Raw genomic sequence first — 23,377 nt, 5'->3', positions numbered from 1 at the left:
CCCTCCCCTGGCAATTTCCCTCAACTGCCAATCCCATCTCCCCTCCCCTGGCAGTTTCCCACTATTGTCAATTCCTTTCTTATAGTATTATGATAATTGTTCAAGGTCCGCTTATGAGTGAGAACATATGGTACTCCATTCTTTGTTTCTGTGATAGGTCACTGAGTATTATAGACTCTAAATTCGTCCAAGTTGCTGTGAAGTCCACATGTTTTTACTTCTTAATGGCTGCTGCATAACAGCATACTATTCCACTGTGTGCGTGTGTGTGTGTTTGTGTGTGTGTGTGTGTGTGTGTGTGTGTGTGTAATTTTTTTAATCCAGTCCAGGATGGGCAGCATGGTTGGTTCCATGTTTGTGCTATTGTGGATAGAGCTGCAACAAACATGCATGTGCAGGTCTCTTTATAGTAGAATGACTTGAGTTCCTCCGGGTATATTCCCAATAGGTGGATTGCTGGATCATATGGAAGGTCAATTTCTAGTTCTTTCAGAAATCGCCAGTGTCTTCCAAAGAGATTGCACTAGTTTGCAGTCCTACTAGCAGTGTAGAAACATTCCTTTTTCTCCACATCCTCGTCAGCATCTGTTGTTTTTTGTTTTATTGATGCAAAAGCCTTATTTCTAAAACACATCCTGAGGTCCTGAGCAAATACGAATCTTTGAAGTGGACACTATTTAACCCACTGCAGTAAATAGAGCACAAACATTGTCACATGCTAATTTGACAATTACCTTTAAAAGCTGCCCCTATTACCTTTAAAAGCTATAACTTCTTGGAGCCTCCTTCATGTGCAGAATGGAAATAAGCCTCCGGGGCTGTAGTGGAGATTGCATGGGATAGTGTGAACAGTCACCAAGTTGGTATATCTGGTTTTTTTTTTTTTTTTGAGTTGGAGTCTCACTCTATCGCCCAGACTGGAGTGCAGTGGCCGCTCCTGGTCACCGCAGCCTCGACCTGCTGCACTCCGGCGATCCTTCCGCCTCAGCCTTCCGAGTAGCCAGAATTACAGGCATGCGCTACCACGCCCAGTTGATTTTTGATTTATTGTAGAGATGAGGTATCACTGCCCAGGCGGGTCTCGAACCCGCGGGCTCAGGCAATCCACTCACCTCAGCCTCCCAAAGGTGCGGGATTACAGGCTGAGCCACCGAGCCCGGCTAAGTTGGTATATCTAATCACTAAGTCTGGAGGCTTCCATCCTTAGTAAGGTGGTTTGGGCTGGGATGCTGCTTAGGAATCTTCCAGAAAATAGAGAAATGCCACCCTGGGCCTCCTCAGCTCACCACCCAGCAGCTTGGTTGGGAGTATGTTTTTCCATAGAAGGGATTTCTGGAGTGCAGTCATCCAGCTGGAGAAACCTTAATCTAGTTAATTCCATCACTTCACTGATGGGGAAACTGAGACCCACAGAGGGACAAGGACGTTGCCAGGTCACAGTAGATCTTGACAACATTGCAGTGAGACTCTAAGAGCACATCCAGGCCATTTCTCCATGAGCCCTACGAACTCTCTGTGAGTTACATGGTGCAGTGGGGAGTAGTATCTCCCAATCCTAGTCAGGAATGAAGGTTGAGAGAGGTAACAAATGAAGGTCATATTGTCAGCTTAATGTCAATTCACCAAAAAGCCAAAGATGGAAATGCATTTTGAATATGACTATATTAACAATAGAAACCCATTTTATGAATGTGCAGATATTCCTTGCTATCTGAACCTTTACCATCCAAACTCCTGTTTTCCAAACCTAGGCATGAAATAAGATAAATGTATTGGCATATCCCTTGCTACCTAAATTTTGTTTCTTGCTATATGTATAAATCTCTGGAACAAAATTCATTTGGAGAGGGAAGGATATGTGTGTCCTCATTATGGATAAAGAAACAGTTTATGCCAGTCAGTGGAGATTTCTCTCTCCCTAGTAACTTAGGCTACTAGGGAACAAAAGGGAGAATTCTCCAAAATTCAATCTGGAGACACAATGAAGAACTTCACAGAAATCTATTAATGCTGCAAAACCCATTCTATTCTGCAAACAATTCTGTACATTCTTGAGAAATAGTTTAAAATAAGGTAAATTCAGCAAATTGGTTTTCTCTATTATTTGACTTTAAGCAATGTGACCATTCAGCACATTGACTTTTGACAAAAACTTTCAGTAATTGCTTTGCTTTCTGCATAGCTAATAGGTGGAGGGAGGACCCCTGGAAATCAGCATTGTATGTTGAGACTGTCAAAATAAATAAGGCCTTTGACATTCCCCTGTAACCTTCCTGCACCACGGAAAATTGTGTCTTTATCAAACACTCCTCACAATATCTGAGTGTGAGCCTGGCACATGTTCCCAGTGGGCACCCTGACCCCTGACTATAATTGAAGGTAAGCTTCCTGAGGGAAGAGACTGTGTGTGTGTGTGTGTGTGTGTGTGTGTGTGTGTGTGTGTGTGTTTATTTGTGGGTTTCTATATTCGCTCCACCATTGTATCCCCAAGCCTAGAAGGAGGCCTATCTTATGGTAGGTACTCAATAATTATTTGCAGAACGGGTAAATGAATGAATGGCATACATTTCTCACTAAAATGAGAGCCCATATCTGTCATCTCTTGCCTATTCTATGGTTACAACTTCTGGGGAGATCGTAGACCAGCCACAGCTCTTTGCAGTCCTTCCCTTGATTCTGGGGTGGCCTTGTGACTCCTTCGGTTGACAGAATGCAGGAGAAATGACGAGGGGTTACAAGCCTGGGCCTTTGACTGTTTTGTATACCTCGCGTTCTTCTCTTGCAACTTTTCTGTCATTATATACACCTGTGGGTTGATGATAGACAGGTGGCCAAGTCACCCCTCTCAAGGCCAGACCAATGAGTGAGGCTACCTTATACTAGCTGGTGCCGATCTGGCCTGCCAGTCAGATGCAGACAGGAGGGAGTCATCTAGCAGAGATCAGGAATGCTTGGGCCAGAAGAACAAAACTACCATGGCCACCCAGACTTGGGAACAATAATAACTGGCTGTTGTTTAATCAGTTCGGTTTGGGGGTTATTTGATGCACAGTGATAACTGCTACAGACACCTTAGTGAGCTCCCTCTTACCAAGTCTCTCCATCTTCCAAATTTTACCTCCAATGATTTAACAATTTGTTTTTTTAGAGATGAGGGTCAGGATGAGATGTTGCCTAGGATGGTCTTGGACTCCTGGCTTCGAGCAATCCTCCTGCCTCAGCCTCCCAAAGTGCTGGGATTACAGGCATGAGCCACTGTGCCCAATTTTACTACTAATTTATTTTTTCCTCTGTAGTCTTTTAAAACACCAGTCTGATAACGTCACATTCCAGTTAAAAAGCCTTTAGTGGCTGCCCACAACCAGGAGGGCAAAGTTTACTGACTTCAGCCTGTGAGACTTGTGATAATCCACCACTGCTTTTTCTGCTGCCTCCTTCCCAGAGTCCCTTTACTACAGATTTTCCCTCCAGTTGTGTGTGTGTCCTTGGCTTCCAGAAGCGTACCTCTCTCTGACATCTGTCCTTTACTCAGATGCTCCTCCTTCTCCCTTCGGCTTGGCACCGCTAGCTCAAACAACACTTTAGCTCATTAGATAATATGCCCTTTTCTCCAATAAAACATCTTGCATATTAGTGTATTACTATATCAGTGGAACAATCCCACCCTGTGGCCTGGCCTGGCCTCCACAGGGAAGTTCTCTAGATGTCCTCCCTGCTGACAAGCAGCACTGGCAGGTGCACGTATGATCCACCACCGCTGTCTCCTGGCCACACACCCCAGCCAGAACCCACCCATGCTCCGTGCCCTTCTCTCCCTCTCATGCCAGATTTGAAATCCTGTGGAGGGTGGGACTCAGTCTTTGAGAGTGGGCTGGAAAGGAGCAGCAGGGGACACCTACAGTGTGGGGTGCACATGTGTGTGAACCAGTGTGGGAGGGCATGTATCCCCAAGTGTGTACATGACTGTTTTGCCCATGCGTTGATGTAGAGGACAGCACTTCCATGTTGTGCCAGACCTGGGGAACCTCAAGTCCCCACCTTAGCGCCCGTGTTCTCATGTGTTAGTGTTGATCTGAGACAGAAATGAAGCATCTTTAGATGTGGCTTCCAAGTGCACACCCTGAGAACGTCACTTGGTGGCTCTCCTTGCTCTGACTCAATATTTAGAAATCAGTCCAGCTTTTAGCTTCTCCACCTGACTCCCACTCGCTCTGACACATGTCTCTTCTGTGCTTCCACAGTGTCTGGGACCTACCTTTTTCTTGGTAGCCACTTATAGACCTTAAGAACTCAGGCTCTGGAGTCAGACTGAGGAACGAGAATCCTGACTCGCTCACTGTTCTGTGCTCTAGGGATAGTTCTTAATCTCTCTGAGCCCCCACTTCCTCTATCTACTTCCTTCTCTCTCCCAATGAGAGTCAATGTCTGCCTCTTCCTTTCCTTCACTTGGAAGCTTCACTCCAAGCTCCTGGTTGGGATCTTTCTTATTTCTCTTTACACTCCTGGGGCTAAAGGCACTAACCAGAGCATTATTCACTTAGCCTGGATTGACACTGAAAGTTGCCCTATAAAATGATGCTGGAGTGTGAGGTCTGACATGGGCCACCCAACAAAGCCACAGGCAAGAGCACATCACATTGTCAAGCTTTCATGCTCAGTTTTCAGGATCCTCAAAGCCACTTTTTGATAAAGGCAGAAGTAAATCTCTACCATGCATTCTCACTAGGGTTGAAAATTGGTTCTTGAGGGTGGTGTTGAGAAATCTTAAAGATCACTGGGCAGTATCTTATTTCTTGGTGTTTATTCTCTCTTCTTAGGGAGAAATTAGTGAAAACCAGTTTATCCCTGGGGAAGGTGGCAGGGTCCCACTGTGGCTTGTCCTCAGGGCCCCCATCTCCTCTGCGGTTCCGTGTCTCTGCCCATAGGCCTAGAAACAGCCCAAGCATGAACTCCCTTTAAAATCCCAGCTGACCACACCTCCTGCTTCCTGCTGGACCCTAATCAAATTTCACATTTACGTGATAGTTTAAAGTTTACGGGGTCATTTTATTCTATTTTATGTATTTTTATAGACAAGATCTCACTCTGTCACCCAGGCCGATCATAGGTCACCGTAGCCTCGAACTCCTGATCGTCCCATCTCATCCTCCCTGGTAGCTGGGACTACAGCCACGCCATTATACCTGGCTAAGTTTATGAGGTCTCACTAGGTTGCCCAGGATGGTCTCAGATGCCTGGCTTCTTCAATCCTCAGTCTCTCAATGTGCTGGGATTACAGGTGTGAGTCACTGCACCTGATCAGGGTCATTTTAGGTAGCTCATCTAGTATGTCCCTTACCTAAAATCCTGTGTGGTAGTGGATGTGAGTGGAGACTAGGTCTTCATTTGTAGATGGGGACCACTAAAAAAAAAACACACTAGCAATGCTTGAGTTAAATCTCACCTTCTTCATAAATTAATTTTAGAGAGATTTATGTGTCCTGAGCATTGACAGCTTTTTATTTTTAAATTTGGGTTTGTGAGACTTTTTATTAAACAATTTTTCAAAAATATGACTACATACTGATTTGGTGTTAGACTTTAGACTATGTATCTTAATTAAAGCTCTAATTATCTTTATTAGTGTATATATACACAGAGGAAGCCAAAAAATGGACACACGTTTTAAGAAAGGAAAAAATATTAAAACTGTAATAGTAAATATATACCTATAACAAAACACGAATACAAGTCACACTTGGATTCTGCAATTACAAGAGGTGCTCAAGTGGTTACCATCAGCATCCAGACACTTCTGATTACAGCAAAGTAAAAGTAATATGTAGGTAAAACTCTTTAAAATGTGTATACTTTTTTTGGCACCTGTATGCCTGTGTATGTATGTGTGTCTGTCTGTGTGTGTGTGTATCCCTTTCTTCTGTCTATTAATTTCTGCTTGGTCAGGGAAGTTGGAAGGTAATTTGCCATTCTGCTTTGCACATAGTCCTTACTTCTGAGGGGAAACGTGTCATCTGATTTGACTCCCACCTAAGCTCTGGCAATAGATAGGGTTCTTTCTGTCATCGACTCATTTGTTCATTTCCTATTCTCTCATTCAACAAGTAGAACTGCCCTGGGCTCCTATACTGCCTAGGGTCCCCTGGCCAGAACCTGGGACCTTGCTGTCACTGACGGAGCCCCCTTGGATCTTGCCAGGCTCCCCTTGGGGTGCACCCCCCACTGCCATTCTAAGAGCCAGGCTGGGATTCCCAATGTTGTCTGCAGGAGGTTTTCCCCCTTGAGGTAGGCCCTGGGCAGCAGCCTGGGCAGTCAAGGGTCCCAGTTCCCTTCCCGCTTCACCCAGTCAACTTCTGTGGCCAGCTACACTGAGGACTCCACTGCACCAGGGCAGATATGAGGCAAGTGTCCATAGTGGACATCTAGCTGTGCCCCTCCTCCTCCTCAAGGGCAAGGGCTCTCATTGTCTTGTTGACCCATTAGCCCCAACTCCCAACCCAGTGCTGGTGTGGGGCATTTGATCTTTGTCCCCAGTTTCTGGCATAGAGTTCCTGACAGCCTGGGATTTCCAGAGAAATAGGAGTGGCTTTTGTCATTCATAGAGAACCCCTTTCCACCACACCTGAGTATATGCTAATACAATGAGTCAGGTGGGTCCTTAGTTTTGAGGCAGGGGTTAGCCAGACTTGGAAGGTTGGCACCTTCAGTCCCTTCTACTGACCTCCAGAGAGGGGAGAGGGGCTGGAGGTCAAGTTCAGTCACCAATGGCCAATAACTGACTTATTCATGCTCACATAATGAAGCCTCCACAGAAACCCTTAAAAGTCAGGGCTGGAGGACCTCCCAGGTCAATGAACACACGAAGGTCCTGGGAGGATGGAACACCCAGAAATGGCATGGAAGCTCCGTGCCCCCCACTTTCCCCCATACCTTGCCCCATGCCTCTCTTCCACTTGGCTGTTCCTGGGTTGCATCCTTTAATTTTTTTAAACAAAGCTGTAATTGTAAGGTGAACACTTTCCTGAGTTCTGCAAGTTATTCCGCAAATAATCAGCTGGGGGGGTTGGGTATGGGATTTGGGAACCTCTGAGTTTGTAGTCAGTAGGGCAGAAGTGCTGGTTGCCTGGACTCCACTCGTGGCGGGCATCTGAAGTGGGGCAGTCTTGTGGGACTGAGCCCTTTACGGGGTCTCTCCTCACTCTGATGGACAGTGTCACAATCCCCTTAAATTGTTGGATGCCTAGTTGGTGTTAAAGAATTATAGATTTGGTATGAAAAATGGCACGCATTTGCTGTCAGAAAAAAAAATACACATTTGACGTTATCAGTGGTGGTAGAAAACATTACACACCAGTAAAAAACTATACCCTAACACACTCAGTGAGGGCTCCACAAGTGTGTGTTGAATAAAGTCATGGGAAACACAATCACTTGTTAAGTGCCGACCAGTTGTCAGGCTCTGTGTTTGGCACCTGGGATACAAAAGTAAAGAAACAAAGTCTTTGTTGCTGAAGTAGTCCGGGATGCTAGTAGAACTCACAAACCATAGCCATCGTAATGAAAGCAGTGTGGGCTATTCCAGCAGCAAACCCAGGAAGGGGTGGTTGTGGGAGCACAGAGGGGCTATTTCTAAGAAAGACTCAAGATTCAGTATGAGCTGACTTTTTAAGACAAGACATCCTTCAAATGGATGGATAAAATGGTGTTCTAAGCCAGGAACTGTGGCCCACGTCTGTATTCCCAGCACTCTGAGACAAGAGAATCACCTGATCCCAGGAGTCAGAAACAGGCCTGGGCAACATAGGGAGACCCTGCCTCTATTCAAAAAACAACACCACAAAGGAATGCCGTTCTAGGTGGGGGATCAGCATATGCAAAGTCTGGGATCCTTCAAGCATGTGTGAAGAGGGGTGGCTGCCTGAGGGCCGAGACAACTGGCATGTATGGCAGAATGTCTGGGGTGGGAATGGGGAAGGGAGCGTGCATAAGCTGGCCATTAGGGTCCCCAGAAATTCTATTATGCTCAGGCAAGTCTATCCAGGATAAATCACGTTTCCAAGTGAGACATGCTCTGGGCTAGAAGTTGGTGCACCCTCTATCAGGACGGCACCATTCTCTGGACACACAGACCCCAATCTGCAACTCTGTCGATGCAGTGGTCATACCCTATCTTGTTTGCATCTGTCACCCCCACCCAAATGTAAACTCCTCTTAGAGGGATTGACCTGGTGCCAGGCAGAGTCACAAGATTTTTCAAACTGAAATTGACATGCTTGGGCGATAATCACCTTTTCTTCAAAGGTAAAGCTGTTTCATCATCCTTTTTTATTAGACTTCTATGCCACTGCCTTGGGGCTATGCACAAAAATAAAATATGGAGCAGAAAACCGCCTTCTGTGTTTTCATTTCTTCCCTTCACCTAATTTCAACTCTCTGTCAAATCTTTTTAAATTGATCTGCTGCTCACAGGAGCTGCCTTAGGCAAACTCCTGGCTTCTCTCCTGGGAGAACAGTCCCTGTTGTTCCATCATGGAGGGCAGCCCCCAATGAGTCTCTTAACCATATTCAACTCTTATCATCTTCCTGCCACACGTTTTCAGGGTGGCCCCTCTTAGGATTTGTAACTTCCTATCCAGTTAGGAGGATAGGGGATGATCTCACAGTCCACGTGGCAGCTTCCCCTAGACAGGAAATTCCCCAGGGTCTTAAGCTCTGAACTTTAATGTGAGTTTAAGTGAAACTTCTAAACCCTGGTCAATTTTGAAGCTAAAGTCATTGCTAGCCAGCAAGGCACTGCTGCTGGGTGAACTTGGGGTTGGGAAGTACAGGATGGGGGCTGACAGTTGATCTGGAACTGGGAGGTGCAGGTGGCTTTTCCTAAAGGGAGTCTGCCAGACACTGCTCCATCCAGCACTGAAAGCTCATACAGTGTAGCACACTCTACAGTCACAAGAAAGTCAAGTGTGCAAACACTGGTAATAGAATCAATAATATCTCAAGATGGGCATTGGCTTGGGAAAAAAAGCACAGAAGACAAAGCTTTGTGGTTTGGGTCAGCAAAGTACTTCAGGCAGGTTGTGGTTGAGTCCAGTTTGGCTTATTTTGAAAACGGGTGAGATCCAATGAGATCCAGGGCTGACGTGTATTATTCTCTCTGGAAAAATAGCTGTTGCAGAAAAAGATGACCCAAGAAGCACTAAAATCATGCCACAAAACACAGAGCTCCCTTGAGCTGATGACCTGCACTTGCCACAGGAACAATGTCTACAGGGTCCTTTGCAGGGTGGCACAGCCTTGGCAAATTGTCCTTGTAGGATCCTCCAGGCTTCTGGCTGGTATCTCTGCTTTTGGTTTGTTTTCTCCCAGTCACTTCCAAGTTGAATTTTTCTTACTGCAGATCTGCGCCGTGAAAGTCATGCTTACAGATTTCCTGAGAGAGCTCTCTGGAGCTCAGGATGAAGTTGCAAATCCATAATGGCATTCACAGTCCCCTGAGAGCCATGTCTAGCTCCTCTCTCAACTCTTCCTCTACGTCTTATCCTGTTCTCTGACAGTGGTTCTTGTTGGGCGCCACCCAGAGATCCCAACTTAGTTGGTATCAGATGAGGCCTGAATATGAGGTTCACTGTAGTTTTTCAAGCCACCAGGTGATTGTTCTTTATTCAACCAGGTTTGAAGCACGTCTCTAGCCCAGTGGTTCCCAAACTTGGCCGCACGTTGGAATCATGTTAGAAAATACGAAATCTGGCACCTACCCTGGTGATTATGGCTTGGATGACCTTCAGAGCACCCTGGACATTTGGGCTTTTAAAAGCTTCCCAGGTGATTGAGCAATGTTTGAGTGCCACTGCTCTAGCATGGTGGTTTATTTGCGGTTCCTTTGACATTAATTTCTTCTTACACTCTAGCAGTGTTACTGACTGCTCTTGTTGCCTTGAAATCTCTCCTTCTCTACCTCATAAGTCAGCTCCTACTTCCTTCATCCAATTTTCAGAGCTGAAGAATGATAGCAGGGGATGGCATTTCTTTTTTTTTGTAAAGCGTTAGGTAGAAGATATATCAGGCTTTCAGAACAAATGTGATCTCTGTGACCCATTCTTTTTTGAAACCTTTTAAAATGGAAAAGTCATTATTTGCTCATGGGTCATTCAAAACAGGCCATGAGCCATACCTGACCAGTGGACTATAGAACTGTCTGTTTTGAGACAGTGAGTTCCTCATCAACAGAAACAATCAAGCCATGTCTGGAGGAGTTCCTGACAGGGATGCCATGGCTGGGTCTTAAGTTCCTGATAGAATGGAGGACTTTTATGGTCTTTTCCAAACTTGAGATGCTTTGATTCTAGTTTATCCCAGCACCCTGGAATACTTCCTCATCTGCCTTATCATTTGATCTCTGATCAAATTTCCAACCAGTTCACAAACTGTTCCCATGTTCTCTTCTGCCTCAGTTCACTGTGAAACTCTGCGTGTGTCAGCAGACTTGGTCTCAACACTAAATTCTATGATCTGAGGGTCTATGAACATAAGAGACAAAGAACAAAGACTGCTCCTGTCTTCTGTGTTTAGAGAATACTTGAAGCAGAAATGACTAGAAACCATGAAAACAAAAATGCTTTCATTTCACCTCCAGCCAAGGAGATACAAATGACAAAATAATATATTTTTCATGTAGACACAAACGGGACTGATTTTTGATAATTGAGAGTAACCTTGTTCTGACAGAATAAAATAGACGCTTCCTCCTCTTATCCTGAATCCTCTGTTTAGGCTCTTTTCCCTCTGAATCACTTCTAGCCTTGCAAGTCAGTTTCAAAATTGGTCTAATTTTACTCAGTTTTTAGTGGCCAGCTAAGGAGCCTTGACCAAGTGTGTATATGAGAGTTGAGATCATAGGTGCTAGAACAAGATGGAGAAGATCAAATCCAGCATTTGCCTCTTAGCAGTGTTACTTGGGGAAAATTATTTCATCAATTTTAACATTTTTCATTAAAAAAATGGAAATACAATTAGTTTAGGAAGGAAGGATTTTGCAACCGACCCATAAGTCATCTTCTAAAGGACAGGGAGAGTGGAACCAAAGAAAATAATGACCTTGTCTGTTCTCCAATTGAACTTGTCATTCCAACCTCGTGACGGCCTTGCCAGCAACAGATTCCTTACGTATACCATGCTTTCTGTGGGCTGTACCTGAACTGTTCAGGTTGGGATGTGAAACTATGAGGCTAGTCTGTTGGAAACTCTCCATGACAGCCATGTTATTATCTGAGTATAACATGAAGAAAATATCTTCTTCTATGGAAGCAAGGTACTTCATTTCAGAGCCCTCATTTTTAAATCTGAGCACTCTAATGTGTCAAGGAAGAACCAGCACTGTCTTGATGGCTTCACACTTTGCCTCTGTCTTGTGACAACCTGCATTCTGTGATGATTAATAAAATTTGATTCTGGATAAGATCTTGGACGCTTGTGTTGTCTATTTGTTTGTTTTCTTGAGTTGGGATCTCGCTCTTGTCGCCCACGTTGGAGTGCAGCAGCATGCTCATGGTCACTGCAGCCTCGATCTGCTGGTTTAGGCAACCCTTCCAACTCAGTCTTCCAAGTAGCTGGAACTACAGATACATGCCACCATGCCCAGCTTTTGTGATTTGTTGTGGAGACGAGGTCTCAGCAAGTTGCCCAGACTAGTCTCGATCCCCTGGACTCAGGTAATCCACTAGTTTTGACCTCCCAAAGTGCTGGGATTATAGGCTGAGCCACCACACCCGGCAGATGCTTATGATTTTAACATGCCAACCTGACTCTGTGTTGTCTTATATCGACACAGTATTTTTGTGACAATGAAATTAGCTAGAACTGGGCCTTGTGCATAATAAGTGCTCAGTAAATGTGAGTAATTATCAGAGGCTGGATTAGGACACAGATGTGACAATGCTATGGAAAGCTTAGAGTGGTGCACTGATGTGAATTCTTATACCTTCTAGTATAAAGGGAAAAAAACAGTGCAGATCTTTACAGATCTGAGTTCAAATCTTTGCTGCAGCATTTACTAGCTGTTTCATGTTAGGGGGCTCCTAACCTCTCTGGACTTCAGTTTCCTCATTTGTAAATGGGATTGCTTAGTCCTAATTTGCAAGGCTACCATGCAGAGTAGGAGGTGATGCAAGTAGGGTATCCTGCACGGTGTCTAGGTCAAAGTCTGTGCTCAAGGAAGGCTGATGTTTGAACTCCATTATGAATGGACTGAGTCGGTGGGGTGAGGACTGGGCAAAGAGAGGAATGGGGTCAGGGAAGACCTAAGCCACTACCTCTGTCCTTTGGGCATGTCCTGTGGGTTCAGCACCTCCTTGTCCACACCTTAGAGCTTAGCGCCTGCCATGGCCCCTTCTATTTGAGTTCCCTGGCCATTAAGCCATCCAGGTCCTGGCTCAGAGCCTTCTAGATCTCAGGACAAGACTGGGCAGTAAGGGAAGCTGGTGTTAAAGCACAGACTACATCTAGGTACTTGTCCCTGGCCCCAGTGCTTGCCCTTACCACCAGAATGTGAGTGGGGGAGAGGGAGTTACTTTGGGCCAAGGCACTTAAGAAGCTCTCTCCATAGTCTTTTTCTCAACCGCCCACTGGATGCAGTCAACCATGAGGCCCCACAGGCTGGCAGAGACAAAACACAGAACGAGCCTGGGTCCAAGAACCCATCTACCTGGGACACCAGCCATGAATGGTGCCATGAGTGAGAACAGAATTTCTATTGTGTACAACTGCTGTCGTTCAAGGATATGTTTGTTAGGCAGCTGGCATTACACTGACTGGTAAGCGCTGTTGAAGTGATGCAGAATTCAGATTGCATATATGAAACGTTTGAGGTACCTATTCATGGCATGTCATTAAGTATTATCTCTCATGGGCAGTGGCCTTAGAACCGCTTTTAAGTTAGCAAGGTTGGGTTAGAAGCTATGAGACTATTTTTTGTGCTGGTGATTAAAAAGCTGTTGGCCATGTTTTCCCAGCACATTTGTTACATGAAGGAGAGTGTGAGGAATGTATGTGACTGCAGTATACACTCTTCAATTTTGACTTTATGGTTTTAAAAATCTGGTTCTATTTTATCTCCCTCCTTCTTCTGCTTTGCTTTCCCCCTCCCCTCAGTTAGGCACAGAACAGGTACTCAGTAAAGACTGGAGAAATTAATCTGAATGGAATTGAACCTTATTCCTATTCTCTCTCTTAAAAAGAATCTTGGTATTTGATTGACGAATTCTTTTACTCCATGCAGTTGGCTAATGCTGCCTCCACATTGTTGCTGGTACCATTAAATCCAAGCTGCCTCTTCCTAGCAGCTGGGGATACTGGGGGACTGACGGGAGACCCTGTGTCTCCACTTTGTCTCACCCCCAAGCCTTTAGTTAGAAAGGCAGATTCCACCCTTCCCTCAGTTACTTCATTCATTCTTTAGCAAGCCCTCATGGAGCCCTTACTATATCCTCAGCACAGTTCCAGGTTCTCAGGATGAGACCATGAACTACACACCAGGTCCCTTCATGGAGGTGATTTTCTAACTGGGGAGAGACACACAGACAGCAGCCCACAGGCCACGTAAGGTCTATTGTCTGCTTTTGTAAATAAAGTTTTATTGGAACACAGCCACGCAATCTATTCACTTACTCATTGTCTATGGTTGGGTTGTGCACAATCATAGTAAGGAAAAGTAGTTACAACAGAGAATGTGTAGCCTGTAAGGCAAAAAATATTTTCACCTGGCCCTTTTTAGAAAAAGTCTTTCCAAGTGTGTATTCAACAAATGAGTATGCAGGAAATAGATATGCCAAGGACCAGTGCTATGAGAAGTGATAGGTCAGAAAGTATGTGGGTATGTATGTGCATGCATGTGTATATAAATGTGTATCTCTCCACATGCTTATGTGTGTGCATGAGTATACATGTGCATGTGTGTATATATACAAACATGTGCACATATGTGTGTGCGTGTGTATATGTGTGTATGTGAATATGTGGGAATACATGTGTGTATGTGCATAAGCATGTATGTGTATTTGCAGGTATATACATGGGATGTATATGTGTGTATGTATATGTGTATACATGTGTATATGTGTATGCTATACGTGCATGTGCATGTGTTCATGTGTATGTTTGCACGTGTGTATTCATATATGTCTGTTTAAGCATATACATGGGTATATGCAAGTGTGTGCATATGTGTATATGTGTACGTGCATGTATACATGTGTATATGTGTATATGTGTGTGCATGTGTATAGGTGTATATGTATTCATGTGTATGTGTGTATGTTTTACATGCATGTGTATACATGTGTGTGTGCATGTGTGTGTGCGTGCATGTGCGTGTGCAGGTATGTATGAGCGCATGTGTGAGTGCCCAAGTTTGTGTGTATACAAGTGTGTGCCGATTCTAGATGTGGTGGTCAGAGAAGGTCTCATTGAGCAGGGCCATCTCAGAAGGCACTCCACACCGGCGCGAGTCCTGTGGGAGCAGAGACTGCCTCCATCTGGGCTTGCTCACCAGCATCCACAGACGAGCAGAGGACCATGGCTGAACACCTCCGTGGGCACAGGTGTGAAGATGGGATGTGAGCTGGTGATGCGGCTGCCCTGTAGGACCAGACACTTCTACGCCTTGTGCCCACTGCTAACTGCAACACATGGTGCTTGTTCATCCAGGCACCTGCCTGGGAGGTGCCTCCTTCTTCCTGTAACTGTCTTGACCACCCATGCAGTACAGTGTGTGTGTGTGTGTGTGTGTGTGTGTGTGTGTGTGCGCGCGCGCACACGCGCACGTGCGCAAGTGTGTGTCTGAAGCTCTCCCTGATCATTCCAAGGCCCTCTCATCACAATACCCTGATGTCCTGGACGGACAAATGCTTTTCATCCATCACACATGTGCTAGAACATGATGGCCCATGAGAACTCACAACACAAAGGGAGAAACAGATGTTCAATTTCATTTGTTCTGATAGAAACTTAGTGTTATTTTCATCAGCACAGAAACCACAACCAAAGAAGAGCGCGAACATCATGTCATGGAGCAAGCACACAGCCAGGTCAACCCCTGCCCTCAACCCGCCTTCGCAGTCCCACCTTGGCCCTTGGTGGAGGCTGGATGCAGACACAGGGCCAGGGAATGACACGACCCTCGGTCTCATTCCACCCTCACCATTTGGCAGATGGGGAAGCTGAGCTCCACACAGAGGAGAGGCCTTTCTCACTAACCCATGGCCGAGAAATATCAGGGCTGGGGCTAGAAGAGAGCTCTGGGTAAACTGAGGCTCCAAATGCTCCAGGCATCACACTCGCAGGTATAGTGCAAAGTGGTCATTAGGGGCCTGGGCCGGGGAGTCAGGCAACCCTATCACCTACTCACACATGCAAGTTACCTTCCATGTCTGCCATCTGTGCAACTCTCATGAGCCTTAAATGAGTTCACATAAGTCAAGTTCTTAGCCGAGTATAACACAAAATCAATGATTAATACATCTTAGACATGACCATAATGTTTATTAGATCTTTCACTCTAGCCTGTAACTTTTTTATAGGCACAGACATTAACCTGATTATCTTTGATCCATGACCAAACAGTCTCACATCTGACTCATAGCTCTCACCTGTGTGATTTTTTTCCCCCCAGAGACAGGGTCATGCTCTGTCACCTAGGCTGGAGTGCAGTGTTGTGACCATAGCTCACTGCAGCCTCGAACTCCTGGGCTCAAGCAATCCTCCTGCCTCAGCCTACTGAGTAGCTGGGACTGCAGTCATGCACTACCATGCTTGGCTGATTATCATTTTTTTTTTTTTACTTTTTGTAGACATGGGATCTCACTATATTACCTTGACTGGTCTCAAACCCTTGGTCTCAAGCAATTCTCCCACCTCAGCCTCATAAATTGCTAGGTTTGCAGGCATGATTTGTGCACCCTCCCCAAAAGTGTGAATTGTTATTGCTGTGCTGTTGTTTGTCATCATCCACTCATATTCGGGTGAATGCATTACCTACCATCTGTGGGACAGAATGAAGACATTCAGCTGCATTTGAATAGGACCAAAGAGATGGCAAAGGACACACCCTTCCCCCATCAGTCTTTGCTTCTTTCTGGGCTCTGGGCTCCCATCTGTACAAAGGGGTGCCATGAGCCCCTGGGTGCATACCCCACTCACACATCAAGTTCACCTTCTATCTCTGCCTTCCCTAGAACTGTCATGAGCCTTAAATGAGCTCATATTAGTCAAGTTCTTAGCCAAATATAATATGAAATCAATGATCAATACATATTAGACATGACCTCAATGATTATGGTATCTTTCACACTAGCCTGCAGCTTCTCTGAAGGTGCAGGTGATGAACAGGGGTGCCTTACCTGGGCCACTGCAGAAGGAGGCAATGATGGCCAGGATGCACACGATACTCAGGTAAGGGACCCAAGGGGCACGATCCTGCAAGAGAACGGGGATGTGGGCAGGTGGGGTGGTGACAGTGTACCTGGAAGACTTGGGTCCCTGCCCCAGCTCCTCCTCCATCCACCTGTGTGACCTTGCACAAGTCGCTTTATGTCCCTGAGCCCCAGTTTCAGCATCCCTGATGGAAACAATGATAACTCCTGAGTCAGTCTATCCACCTATTTCACATATATGAGGAGGAAATCAGAAGATGCCCGCTAAGAGTTTAGCATAGTCCCAGCATACAGGAAGTAGTAAATAAATGAACAAGTCACGCAGATTGCATGCTGAATTGGAAGCAGGCACTATGAGAAGTTTTTACAGGTATTAAAATGTTTAAAAATTTCTTTTAGTTATTAGTACTATGAATATTTTTATATATAATATAATTATCAGTATCAGTATCTTTATATGTATGATATCAGTATTATTATCTAAAGCACCATATTTGTACCCCTGCTATCCTGTCAGTATGCGGTGAGTTAATTAATTTCACAGAGTGAGTCATCTGGGTGCTGGGTGCTGAGTGCTGGGTGCCAAAGGATATTTGGGGATCACTCCTGCTCTAGCTGACTGAACAGCTGATCACCAGAACATGGTCTCACTGGTTCTGAGATGCAGTGAATACATGTGGAGATGCTGCAGCTGCCCCAGGAGGGGCCATATGACCTCATCTGGAGTGATGCGGGGAAGGAAAGAGTCTGCCCAGCTTTGCAGGCTGGGCTGGGGTCAGCCCAGGGGGACGGGAAGGGAAGAGAAAGAAAGGGAACAGGAGGGGAGAGAAGGGAAGAAAAGGGAAGGGAGGGGAGGGGAGGGGTTCTAGGAGAGGTTCAGCGTGGACAAGAGCACAGAGGCATGGAGGGCACAGCTCATGAACTGTGAGCAGCTCAGCATGGAAGGTGAGAGGCAGGCAGGGGAGAGGGAGAAATGGGAGCTCCTTCCCTTCCTTCTATATCCAAGCCCATCAGATCTCGCTTCAGGAGGAAGCTGTCAGGGTTTGGGGGGGATTTTGTTGGTGGTCATACATCACGTGGCCACTTCCACACCAAGTCAGTCACCCACTCATTCATGTGGCTGACTGACTGGAGCCCCCCCTGGGTGCTGTGTACTGGGCAGGGAGGCTGGAATGCAGAACGGACATGGGCATGGTCTGTGACACCCACAGTTCGGTCTCTTGGGAGAAAGAGATGCATCGACAGTGAATGTCAATGCTCTATGATAAGTGACCTCACAGGGCTTCTAAGAACAGAGAAGAGGCCACTTCACTCAGCAAGGGGAGGCTTCCTGGAGGAAGAGGTATCCAAGTGTATCCAAGGCTTCAAGTCCAGAAAGCAAGGAGAAGCTATTCAAGCATAAGAGAGGAAATGGCTAGGTGAATGGGGAGCTGCCAGGGGAAGGTGTAGGGCACTGGGAGAGACAAGAGAGGGCCATGCCAGGAAGAACTCCAAAACCCTGTGGAGTGAGGCTTAGATGGGGACTGTGAGCTCCAGACAGGCCTTTCGAACATCTGACTCAAGGTACAGAAAGACAAGACCCCAGAACATCCCCTAACCAGCTACCCCAGACCTCAGAGGCACCCAGGGGACTGCAAAGTCACCCCTGCTGGGGACTGTGTTATGCCTGGCCATATCAGGGAGCTGCGTCTGCCAGCACCCTGTCCCTGAGGGTCATGTTTCCGCCTCCTGCCGGTCAGCTGGCCAGCACCACCTCTTTGAAGGATGAGCTATTGCCCACTAGACACCACTGTACTAATGTTGCCTTTTGCTAGAAGTGTTTGGGACATTAAGACATTTGGCAGGTGATTAACCTACGCAACTATTAGTTTCAAGATTCGTTTTTGAAAAATACAAAGACAATCAATTGCTGCAAGCTTACTTCATGCTCCCCACAGTGCCAGGACAGATGAGAGACACAGAAGTGCTCAGTGAATGCAGGTTGCTCTGAGCCAGCCAGGGCAGAAGTCCAAGTCCTGGAATCAGTCCCAGCTTTACCATCTTCTAGGTGTGTGACCTTGGGCAGCTTATTTATTTGTAATTATGCCTCAGTTTCCTCATCTCCACAAAAGGAAAAAATTACCAATTAGGTAAGGATGAAGTATACTGGCATCTCTTCTCCTAAGCATATGTGCACCAAGTGCCCATTCCAAGTATTTTCCATGTATTTTTTTCATTAAATCCTCATAACCCCCTGGATGAGGAACGGCTGGCCCATCTTTGAGATGGGACCCTGAAAGGAGCTGAGAGGGTGGGTGACTTGCAAATGTTCGTGGCAAGTAAGGAAAAGTCAGCACTCTAACAGGCAGCCTGGCTCTAGGACCCCTGCTGGTAAAAATAGGACAATTAGAAGTGGCCTGGTTATGCAGTGCCCGGCTCCCATACTGGGATGTGAGAGCTGGATGGTGCATCTTAGGGCCATCTAGTGCAAGCTCCTCTATTACATAGATGGGTAAACTGAGGCTCAGAGAGAGGATGCATCTTGCCCAAGATCACACAGCTCATCAGTGGCAATGACAGGACCAGAAGTCAGGTCTCTCGCTTTCCAGTCCAAGGTCTCATCACCAAAGTCTCTTCCCCAAGGGCTCCCAGCAGCTCCAGGGCTGAGATGCCCCAGGGGACAGCTGTGTCACAAGAGTTGTCTGGATCAGGTACAAATCCACAAACCAAAGGCCCCAAAGTGCTGAAGCCAGAATCCCACTCCATGCTGACCTCCCTCAAGTGTGACAAGAGCATCTTCTCACCTGTAGTGTCAGCGTGATGGTGAGGATCCCAAAGAAGATGGCCATCAGCCCAAAGCCACCAATGAGGAGGGGTCTCCGTCCCAGGCGCTCAATGACCAGGCCCTAGTCCAGGGTGAAAAAGAGAGTGACAGAGAGAGAGAGAGAGAGCAATCATTACACTTCTAGCAGAAAGTGGAAGGAAGCGTGGAGCTAGAGGCCAGCCACGGGGTCAAGGTTCAAGGTTGGCTTTAACTCTGAGGCAGCTAGGATGTTTTCTTCACAGCCACAGCCTGAGAAGCAATGACCTCTGTGAGAAAGAAGAAAAGGAGGGAAAGAAAGCAGCAAGTCTCGAGCACCTGTAACGTCCGTGCATTCACCTTTCCTCCTCCTCTTTCTCCTGGGGCTGGACCCCTCTGCCAGGGAGTTCGGCAGAAGAAGCTGGATGAACATGGTCACCACAGCCCTTTCCCCTCCTTCAGAGCCAGCCTGCCATGGAAGGCAAGCCCTCAACTTCTGTGTCACGGATTTTCCATGGGCAGGCACCCATTGCAGGACACAGGGCACAGAGAAGGCGCTGCTGTTTTCCACTCTGTCTGTGTCTAGAGGGGTCAGTTTTGTCCTGGAGTGTGTGATACAGGGAGGTCAACTTGATGCAGGCTCTGAAGCTGCCTTCTCCCACCCAGCCTCCCTCAGTCCCGGGTGGTCATCAGCCTCCATCAGCTACCCTTTTGTCCACCTTGGTTGGGTAGGGACCAGATCCTGACTGAGCTCCTGCAAATGACAAAGGCCCTGAAAGATAGTGATTTCAGCCTAGTCAGACGGGCAGACCTGGGTTTACACCTCAGCTCTGCTACTTTCCAGGCAGCAGACTTTCCAGGTGTTCAAACTTTAGTGTGAGACTTTGCCTCCTGAAGCCACAGGGCCTTTACCTGTGGCAAGATAACCAAACTATCCCCTAACAAGGGCGTCCGGAGGGGGCAAGCAGGTTAAATCAGAGACTGCACGCAACACACACGTGAGGCACTCTAATCATGTCAGGTGCCTCCCCATCCCCCTCCATTTCACAGAAAGAAAACCCTGAGGACCAGCCAGGTGAAGTAACTCAGCAAACGTCACACAGCCAGTATATGAGAGAGGGCCAGACACTGAATCCGGGTGTTTGAATCAGGGTCGTTTATTGACCCAGCAGCCATTCACCCAGCACCCAGTGCCCTTCCCCACAGTGCTAAGTCCCCTGGTAGAATGATAATGTGAACCTTTTCTTCTGGTTAGAATTTTAAAATTCAACTTTATTAAGGTACAGTTTTTGTTCAATGAAAAGGACTCCTTTAATTGTGCTGTTTGATATATTCAGACAAATCTGTATACCCTATCATAACTATAACTAAGATATTGAACATTTCTATCCCTCCAAAAAATTATCTTGTGTCCTCCATAGCCCCAGGCAGTCACTGATCTGTTTTCCAGCAGAAGGATTGAATTTGTCATTTCTAGAGTTTCATATTGCTCATTATAGTATTTTTGAGATTCAACCATGCTATTGTATCTATCAGCAATTTTCTTTTTTGATGAGCACTATTTCATTGCATGAATATGCCACAGTGTGTTTCCTCTTTACTTGTTGATGGGCATTGGGTTGTTTCCAGTTTATGGATCTAATAAATAAGGCTGTTGTAAATATCTGAATAAGACTCTAGTAGGTAGACAAGTGTTTTGATTTCCCTTGAAAAGTAATTATGAGTGGAATAACCGGGTTGTATGAGTAAAAATGTTATAAGAAGCTGTCAAACTGTGCTCCAAAGGGGTTGTACCATTTTAAGTTTCCGCGGTGTATGAGCTTCATGTCCCTGGCGACACGTGGTATTACGTCATCCATCTACATTGTGGTGAATGATGTTGTCTCCTTGCAGGGGTTTTTTTTTGCATTGGAGTCTCACTCTGTCGCCCAGACTGGAGTGCCGTAGCCGCTCCCGGCCACCGCAGCCTCGACCCGCTGGGCTCTGGCGATCCTTCCGCCTCAGTCTTCCGAGTAGCTGGAACTACAGGCGTGCGCTACCACACCCAGCTAATTTTTTGGTTTATTGTAGAGATGAGGTCTCGCCAAGTTGCCCATGCGGGTCTCGAACCCACGGGCTCAGGCAATCCACTCACCTCAGCCTCCCAAAGCGTGAGATCACAGGCTGAGCTACCAAACCCGGCTTCCTTGCAGGTTTTAATTTTAACTTTCTTGATGGCTGATGACATTGAATGTCTTTCAAGTGTGTGTTTTTGTTTGTTTGTTTTGTTTTGTTTTACCTTTGGATGTCTTCTTTGGTAAAGCATCTGTTCAAACATTTTCATTATTTTCAAGTGGATAGTTAGCTTTCTTAATGTTGAGTTCTAAGAGTTCTTTATATATTTTTAAATTCAAGTCTCCTGTCAAATGTGTGTTTTAGAAGTGTGTTCTCCCAGTCTGTGACCTGTTTTTTCATTTCTTTGAAAATGTCTTTTAAATAGCCACATTTCAATATTGATGAAATACAACTTAGCATTTAAAAAAATCATTTATGATTTTGCATCCCATCTCGCAAAACTTTCTCTTTTGTTCTCTTCTGGCATTTTTGTAATTCTATTTATATATATGGTCTATTGGAGTTCATCTTTTTGTATGGTGTGATAAGATTTGACATTCTTTTTTTCCCATAAGAATGTCTACTTTTTATGACACACTTTTTGAAAAGATTATCCTCTCCTCCATTGAATTACTTTGGCAACTGTTATTTTCTGAACTCTATTCTATTCTATTAATTTATATGGCTACCCTTCTGCCTGTTTCACACTGTCTTGATTACTATGTGTTGGACATTATTATAGCACTTACTATGCCCCAGGCACAGTTCCAATGTTTTACATATACTTTAATCCTGACATTTACAGGCAGTAGGCGCTATTACCATCCATTGTTGTATCTAGAACTTGAAACTCAGAGACGTTTAGCAACCTGGCTAAGGTTGCACAGTGGCAGAGTCAAAATTCAAGGTCAGGTAGTTTGGTTTCAAAGTCTTGTTCTTAACCCCTGTGCTCTACCACCTCTCTCCATGTCACTGAGACAAATGCACACATTTATCAAAAGAATCTGCTCGTACTCTTGATGCTTTTCTTCTTTCATTTGTGTGAGCTGCTCTTGGTCACTGAGAGCCTCCAATGGACCAGGCCCTGGCACTGGAGCACACATAAGACAGGACTCCCTGCCCATGGAGAATGTTGAGTGGTTTGAATGCATCCTCCCAAACAAGCAAATACTGAACCCTAACCCCTAGTACCTAAGAACGTGACCTTAGTTGGAATCAGTGTCTTTATTTCTAGGTTATCAAGGTAAAAATGACATCATCAGAATGGGCCCTGACCCATGAGGCCTGGCGTCCTCCTAAAAGGGAAAATGTGGATGCAGAGACAGACATGAACAGACAGAAGCCCCATGAAGATGAAGGCAGAGATGGGGTGATAGCTCTACAAGCCAGGAGCCCCAAAGACTGCCAGCAAATCCCCAGAAACCAGGAGAGAGGCATGGAACAGTCTCTCTGCCAGCCCTCCGAAGAAAGGAGCCCTGCCAACACTTGAACCTCCGGTTTCTGGCCTTTGGAACTGTGAGACAATGAATTTCTGTTGTCTAAGCCATAGTATGTGGAACTTTGTTACAGCGGCCCCAGGAAACCAATACTAGGAGCTAATCTCTGATGTAGGGCGGGGCTTGTTATGTTGTCTAAATGATCAAAAGGATGAAAAAAGAAGGAAAGTAACCCTGAAATATGTACAACTATTATATATAAGAAACACATCTTTAAACGGGAGAGCTGCAAGGAAGAAAAACATAGCTTAAAGTCTCATTTTTTTCAAATTTGGCTCAACATTTCCAAATTGGACTTAATGTGCCTTTATACGATTTTACATATATTACTTTATATGTATTTTCTGTATCAATCTTTGTTTATATTGTATTTATATATTACACAGTTACATATATATATGTGTGTATGTATGTATGTGTGTGTATACATACATATACGGAGGGAAAAAAATATAGCTAAAAATTTTATTTATTTCAAATTTGGCTCAAAATTTCCTGATTGGACTTAATGTACCTTTATATGGTTGCACATATATTAGTTTATATGATTCCTATACTAATATATGTTGATCTCAATATCTATAATT

General features: G+C 45.5%; 1 protein-coding gene across 1 annotated transcript in view; it reads right to left on the bottom strand.

Moving 5' to 3' along the window:
• SLC2A9 (solute carrier family 2 member 9) overlaps window positions 1-23,377 on the bottom strand; it is a 197,243-nt gene that overhangs the window by 36,764 nt on the left and 137,102 nt on the right. Inside the window, exons 13-14 of the mRNA XM_008061091.2 lie at window positions 19,205-19,306; window positions 16,389-16,464 (exon numbers count right to left, since the gene is read on the bottom strand). Coding sequence (XP_008059282.2) covers window positions 16,389-16,464; window positions 19,205-19,306 — 178 coding nt within the window. The remainder of the gene's footprint in view (window positions 1-16,388; window positions 16,465-19,204; window positions 19,307-23,377) is intronic.

This window comes from Carlito syrichta, unplaced genomic scaffold, assembly GCF_000164805.1.
Source record: "Carlito syrichta isolate Samal-C Ts95f unplaced genomic scaffold, Tarsius_syrichta-2.0.1 Scaffold305073, whole genome shotgun sequence".
NCBI classification, from domain to species: Eukaryota; Metazoa; Chordata; class Mammalia; order Primates; family Tarsiidae; genus Carlito; species Carlito syrichta.
The sequence above is the reverse complement of the archived record's forward strand: the minus strand, read 5'-3'. Positions and strand labels throughout refer to the sequence as shown.